The following is a 7408-nucleotide window of genomic DNA, read 5'->3' as shown; positions in this document are numbered from 1 at the left end:
GGGGTGATGGTGATAGGTTGGAGGGGAGGATGGAGCAGATAGGTGGGAAGGAAGGTGGATAGGTAGGACAGTTCAAGAGGGTGGTATCAAGTTGGAGGGTTAGATCTGGGATGAGGTGGGGGGGAGGGGTGATGAGGAAACTGGTGAAATCGACATTGATGCTGTATGGTTGGACAGTCCCAGGGCGGAAGATGAGACGTTCTTCCTCCAGGCGTCTGGTGGCTAAGATTTGGGGGTGGAGGAGACCCAGAATTTGCATGTCCTTGCTGGAGAGGGAGGGGGAGTTGAAGTGGCTAGCCACAGGATGGTGGGGTTGCTTGGTGTGTGTATCCCAGAGAAGTTCTCTGAAATGTTCTGCTAATTGCGATATATACTTACAACTCACTAAACTTTCAACTAGTTTTAGGGAGATATCTGGGTGCCAAACTGCAATTCACATCTGCGGTTTAGTGTTGCTTAAATTTCACTGAGCCTGTCATTGAAAATATATCTTTGTGAGAACTAGGGCAAGATCTCCTTATGTCGACAGGGAGTGCCCACAACTGGGAGATTAATGCACTTCGATTGGGTATTAGTAGCCTGGCTGTCTTTTCCCTCTATTGCTCCTGCCTCTGTAGCATCATTCATGGCCAGCTCATACTGCAGGGATGCTTATTCTGATCATTTTCAGGAAGAAGATTTTTTTGTTTGGCTTTCTTGTTCCTCAGTTGCCGGAACTGCAAGCAACAAAGGACATGAAGTAAACGTCTTCAATTATTTGAAGGCAATTTATTGGCAGGCCCTCTTGGGGATCATATTGCTGAACATTAGACCCAATTAATTCTCCAACTCTCTCCTTTGACAGAAATTCCCTGTTACATGGCTCAGGATACGGTTAGGACTTTGTTCATTTGTTATGCGCATAATTTAGAACACTGGTTACCATGGAGATTTTTTCCCCAAACAGTTTATGCCAAGGCCAACACGCTAAATAAATTTGTCATTATTTATTGGCACACAGCTGACTAACCTCCCCTTCTACCACCTCTCCCCTTCCCCTCCCCCAACCACCACCCCTCTCCAAACTATCCCGTGTTTTTTGCCTGCAGCTATATTGCACGTGCTCAGTGCATTTGACTGAGGAACTGGAAAGTGGATGCCGTTCTCTGGAAGTTAAATGTTGAGTGGCAACATGTTCTCCCATCTGAAGTGCAACACCCATTTCCCCTCACCATTACCTCGACAACCCACTTGGTCCATATTTATTGCCTTGTGTGATGTCTGATTTGTCTGATGACCATAGCTTCATGCAGCTAGTGCAAACAAAACAGATAGCACACAGAATGGTCTGATAACGTTACATAGAATCAAAATTTACAATCAAATTAAGATCATTGAGAGATAACTTAGAGGGAGACCTATTCTTTCTGGGCATTGACTCGAAATGGCCTCTTCTCCCAGGGGAGCTAAACTCCACAAAGCCCTCTTCCGGCCAGACTAGGAACAACTGATATATGAAACGAATTGAGTTCACATTATTTCACACTGAATGCACAATGAAATGTTTCTTGTCACAATCTCAATCCAAAACCCCAGGAAGGTGCAGGTAGGACTTGGCCCCTTATTGTCCATATCCTGTCTGTTTAAATTCAGTTCCAGTAACCTTTCAAGAAGGTTTGAGAATCAATGTGCCTCCAATTCAGTTATGACTCTGTTACCCTCAATAAAATTCACTGCCAGTTTTTCTTATACTTTATATCTCAAAGACTATTTCTGAAACCCTGTACTGTACATCTCACTGCCTATCACTGTTGCACTGTACTTTTTATATATTCAATGTCAAGATGTGTCTGTGTGCTATTGGCTAGGTCACTTACTGACCACCGAAGTATATCTCCATACCTCACTGCTTGTTCCTAATGTCTTGGATATCCCAGAGGTCTATTCCTGTTTCCTTGTATATTTTCCTATCTGTCCCTTTTACATTGTCGGCATGTCACTGCTACCCTGAACATTATTCTCTCTACCTGATACCCTTCACATCTGCTTGCCTGTACCTGATATATTTACATCTCACTGCATTGTCCCTGATACACCACAAATGCCACTGTTTAAACTTAATCCAGTATGTCTCATTACATGTCCATGATACAATGCATATCTCACTGTACATTATATCCCTTACATCCTGTGCATCTCACTGCCCTTTACTAGTAGATCAATGGATGCTCCATATTTTACTGATTTGCTATCCTACACTGTATATTCTCAGCCTGTACCCATCATATTTAATTGCATCTTCTCTACTTTTCCCTGTGTAACTGACTGCCAATTAATTATAAGGTTTTGCTGAGATAACAGGAAGTGTTTGAGCCAACATCTCCATTAATCCATCAGGTTCCCTCAATTTAATCAAACTAAAAACTGTCCAATCACACTCGCTCCTCTCTATGTATCATTGACTGCCCTCTATTACCTCACCCGTACCTCCTTAATTGCCCTCTATTACCTCATGTACCCCACTGACTACTTCCCATTACATCCTGTATCTCACAGACAGCCCTTTATTACCCTCTGTGTACCTCACTGACTCCCCTCTATTACCCTCTGTATACCTCACTGACTGCCCTTTGTGAACCTCACTGACTGCCCTATTACCCTCTGTGTATGTCATTGATAGACCCTTAATACCCTCTGCTCTCATTGACTGAAATCTAATACCCTCTGTATACCTCACTGACTGCTCTTTGTGTACCTCACTGACTGCCCTATTACCCTCTGTGTATGTCATTGATAGACCCTTAATACCCTCTGCTCTCATTGACTGAAATCTAATACCCTCTGTATACCTCACTGACTGCTGTTTATTGCTCCACTCTGTTCTCACCGATGCCCTCTATTACGCTCAATGTATCCCACTGATTGCCCTATTTCCCACTGTCTGTCTGTTAATGACAATGTGACAATGCCTTTATCACCCAGCTGATAACTTCTCACAGAGGTGTTCAGCACAGAAGGAGGCCCTTCGGCCCATCAATGTATTGGTCAAAAACAACTACCTAACTATTGTAATCCTACTTTCCAAGGTCTTTATACCTTGGCCTTGCAAGTGCACATTTAAATACTTCTGAAATATTTTGAAGGTTTGTGCCTGAACTACCCTTACAGTCAGTGAGCTCCAACTCCCACCACACTCTGAGTGAAAAAGAATTCCTCACATCCTCTCTAACCCTCCTGCCTCTTATCTTAAATCTATGCCTCCAGTAAAGGAAAAGATTCCTTTCTGTCTATTCTGTCTATGCCCCTCATAATTTTTGTACATCATAATTATGCCTCTCCTCTGCTCCAAGAAAAACAAAAACCCAGTCTGTCCACTTCTTCTTCATAACTAAAGCTCTTCAGCCCAGGCGACATCCTGGTAAATCTCTGCACCCTCTCCAGTGCTAGTACATCCCTCCTATAATGTGGATTCCAGAACGGCACACAATACTCCAGCTGTGGCCTAACCAGTATTTTATACAAGGCCCGGCATAACCTCCCTGCACTTAATCTCAAATGTCTCGGCTGACAAAGGCAAGTAATCACTACTTTAAGGGACTGGTGGACATTCACGTCAATGTCTCTCTAATCCTTGGTGCCTTCCAGGGTCCTACTGTTTATCAAATATTCCCTTTTCTTGTTTGATCTGCCCAAGTGCATCGTCTCAGTTATTTGGAATGAATTCTATTTGCCACTGATCAGCCCACCTGACCATCAGTCTATGTCCTCTCATAATCTCAGGCTATCCTCCTCACTATTTACCACCCCACTGATTTTCAGACCCATCCATGAACTTACTGGTCAACCTTCTTAGTTCAAGTCTTAATCATTCATCTGTGTACCACATTCATCCGTGTACCCAATACTCGTCCCGACAGAACTGGATTGGACACAGGCTTCCAGTCATGAAAACACCCCTTAAACATCCTCTGCTTCCTGCCATTCAGCACCAATTCTGGATCCAATTTGCCAAATTTCCTTGGATCCATGGACTCTTGGACTGACGTCGTCAGTTTCCCAGGTGGGACCTTATCAAAAGTCTTGCTGAAGTCCAAGTAGACAATGCACACCTCATCTCCATACCTGGTCACATCTTTGAAAATTTTAAACAAGTTGTTTAAACATGACATCACCTTAACAAAACCATGCTGACCGCTCTTGATTAATCTCTGCCTCTCCAAATGCAGATTATTTCTGTCATTTGTATTGTTTCCAATCATTTCCCTACACTGAACTTTTACTGACTGATCTGCAATTTCCTACTTAATCACTTCCCGTCTTCTTGAATAATGGTGCCTGTCCTCCAGTTATCTGGCATTTCTCCTACGGCCAGTGAGAAATTGAACATTTTTTCCAGTGTGTCTATTTCCTCCTGTGCCTCTGTGTGGAGTTTGAACATTCTCCCCGTGTCTGCATGGGTTTCCTCCGGGTGCTCTGGTTTCTTCCCAAAGATGTGCAGGTCAGGTGAATTGGCCATGCTAAATTGCCCATGGTGTTAGGTGCATTAGTCAGGGGTAAATATAGGATAGGGGAATGGGTCTGGGTGGGTTACTCTTCAGAGGACTTGTTGGGCCAAATGTTTCCATACTGTAGGGAATCTAATCTAATCTAATCTAATAGCCTGGGATACATTTCATCTGATCCTGGAGATTTATCTACTTTTAAACATCCCAGACCACTCAAAACCTCCATTCTTTCTAAGCTAATTAATAAAAGTATATCATAGTTCTTCCCCTTGATTTATATATCCATATCATCCCACTCACTAACGAACACTGTCACAATGTATTCATTTAGAACATTATCTATGTCCTCAGCACTGTGGTCATTGATGGGCCTTATGGTTTCCCTAGTTATTCTTTTATGCTTAAAATATCCGTAAAATAACTTAGGTTCTTTCTTTATTTTGCCGGCCATCATACTTCCATGCTCCCCTTGTGCTCTCCTAATTTCCTTGTTTACTTCCCTTACACATTATACTTCTTGCCTTCTTCCAGAGCTTCTCCTGTTTTGGTCCCGTGGTATCTACTATACGCCTCCCCTTTTGTCTTTATCCAATCCTGCATATCCCTGGATATCCAGCAGTCCCTGGATTGTTGTTCCTACCCTTTACCTTTATGGGAACATGTTGGCCCTGTGCTCTCCTTATTTCCTTCTTGTATGAGTTCCACTGCTCTGACACCGATTTATCTAACATTATCTGCACTCTGTCCACTCTGGTCAAATCTTGCCTGATTTTATTAAAACCAGCCTTCCACCAGTCTAGAAATTTGATTTCAGGCCCACCCTTGTTCTCTTCCATTAAAATCTTGAATCTAACAGAATATTGATCGCTGTCTGCAAAATACTCCCCCAATGATACTTTAACCACTTGCTCAACTTCATCACCTAAAATTAGGCTCAGGGCTATCCGCTCTTTTCTACAGCTTTATACGTGCTGGCTTAAAACAAAAGCTGTCCCGGATTCATTTTAAGAATTCCACTAAACCTTTCACACTATGTCTAGCGCAGTTAATGTTGGGGAAGTTGAAATCTCCTACTGTCACTACTCTATCATTTTTACCACTTTCTGAACCCTGTCTATATAACTGCTCCTCTATTTCTCTTGGACTGTCAGGAGGGCTACAGTACACTCCCAGCAATGGGATTGCTCCATTTTGGTTTTACAAGTTCTGCCCATATGGCTTCATCTGAGGAGCATGCTAAGGTGTCACCCTTCCTTACTTGGGTAACTGATGCTCCGATCAATATTGTGACAGCCCCTCTTCCTCCGCTTTCAATTCCTTCCCTGCCTCACCTGAAGACCATGTATCCTGAAATATTGAGCTGTCGATCCTGCCTCCCCCCCCCTTTCTATTGCGTCTCAGTGAGAGCAACGCCAACAAATTGCGTTGAGGGCTGAAGATGCAGAGTGCCCTTATAGTTCAGAAAACGAGAAGGTAACTCACCAGCTTCTGCATGTTAGCCGCAGGAGGCTGCACTTTGCTCCTGAGGCGGTTATGGTGGGCCAGGATGGTGAAGCATTCTTTGGGCGCCAACTCTGCAAGGAGCAGGTGATGAAAATGTAAAAATGCAAATGCCAGGGCTTAACTTCCAGATCTCCATGGCAACAACCAAATGTGTCTCAAAGGTCCAATTCTGACCCTGGGCATGAACAGGAATAATTCACTAATCGTTTCAAACGGGTGTTGAAATAAGAAAACAATGTTTGGTATAACTTCGAGGTGCAATCTGACCTCTTTGCAAGATCTGATTCCAAAATTAGTTGCAAAAGTTGCCATAGAGCTTGAAACGGTTCTGCTCATAAGGATTACAGATAGACTCACTCCTCCAAACCTTGCATCAAAATAAAAACAAAACTAGTCCCACTTTTAATTCTGAATAACTGGGGCAACTTTTTTTTTTGTTTAGAATCAAATGCAAATCGCTCATTCAAAGCACGAGAGAGACTCGGTTCCCCTACCTTTCCGATCCCAGTTGAGGATCCCTGTCCCCGGCGGCGCTGCGGGAGCCTCGCCCGCAGTAGGCACCAGGAGCCTGGCCAGCAGCAGCAGCAACACCGGGAGCCCAGCCGCCCCTTCCATCTGGCTCGGTAGTCGATGCACTTGCTGCAGTCACACCCACACACTGGCTCCTTCTAGTGAGGCGGTGTAGCAGGGATTGGAGACTGAGAGAGAGAGAGAGAGAGAAAAAAATAAGGAGTCAAGGGGACACAGAGAGAGAGAGAGAGAGAGAAACACGCTTGAATCAGCCAGTCCTTGCCGCACACTGGATACAGCAAAGTGCCCCCAGGGACAGATACATGCAGCAGCGTTCGGTTAACTACATCCAGCACTTGGAAGGATGCAGTGTCTGTGATGTTCCCTGTCCCACTCCCCTGTATCTAACACATCCAGGTCAGGGGCAGCGACAGTGTCACCGACCTCACTTGCACGCTAGGATTAAACTCCACCATCCGAGAAGGTTAAGTTGGAGATCTGCCTGTGCTGTGCACATCAAAGCAGCCTTGGTCCCCTCCTCCTTCATTCTCAACACCATACCCTTCCCCCACCACAGCCCCTTCCCCTGCAAGAGTAGAAGATGTTCCACCTGCCCCTTTGCTTCCTCCCTCCTCAGTATCCAGGGGCCCAGACCACACCTTCCAGGTGAAAGCAGCACTTTATCTGCACTTCTCAGTTTAGTTTACTGCATTCACTGCTCACAGTGTGGTCTCCCCTACACTGGGCAAACAAAGCATGTAGACTGGTGACCGTTTCGTGGAACACCAATGTTCTGTCCGTGAAAAAAAAAGACCTTGAGCTTCCAGTTGCCTGCCATTTCAACACACCGCCCTGTTCCCTGGCCAACATCTCTGACTCAGGCTTGCTTCAGTGCTCCAGTGAAGCTCAGC

General features: G+C 44.6%; 1 protein-coding gene across 2 annotated transcripts in view; it reads right to left on the bottom strand.

Annotated features, from left to right (window-relative positions):
* Positions 1-6894, bottom strand: part of LOC122553807 (C-type lectin domain family 18 member A-like) — a 39416-nt gene extending 32522 nt beyond the window's left edge. The window contains exons 1-2 of one of the 2 annotated variants that reach the window (XM_043698158.1): positions 6482-6894; positions 5967-6058 (exon numbers count right to left, since the gene is read on the bottom strand). In XM_043698158.1, the coding sequence (XP_043554093.1) occupies positions 5967-6058; positions 6482-6602 (213 nt within the window). In that variant the 5' untranslated portion in view covers positions 6603-6894. The remainder of the gene's footprint in view (positions 1-5966; positions 6059-6481) is intronic. The other variant, XM_043698157.1, reaches the window with a different exon arrangement.
* Positions 6895-7408: the final 514 nt, after the last annotated feature.

This window comes from Chiloscyllium plagiosum, chromosome 10, assembly GCF_004010195.1.
Source record: "Chiloscyllium plagiosum isolate BGI_BamShark_2017 chromosome 10, ASM401019v2, whole genome shotgun sequence".
In the NCBI taxonomy this organism is placed as follows: Eukaryota; Metazoa; Chordata; class Chondrichthyes; order Orectolobiformes; family Hemiscylliidae; genus Chiloscyllium; species Chiloscyllium plagiosum.
The sequence above is the reverse complement of the archived record's forward strand: the minus strand, read 5'-3'. Positions and strand labels throughout refer to the sequence as shown.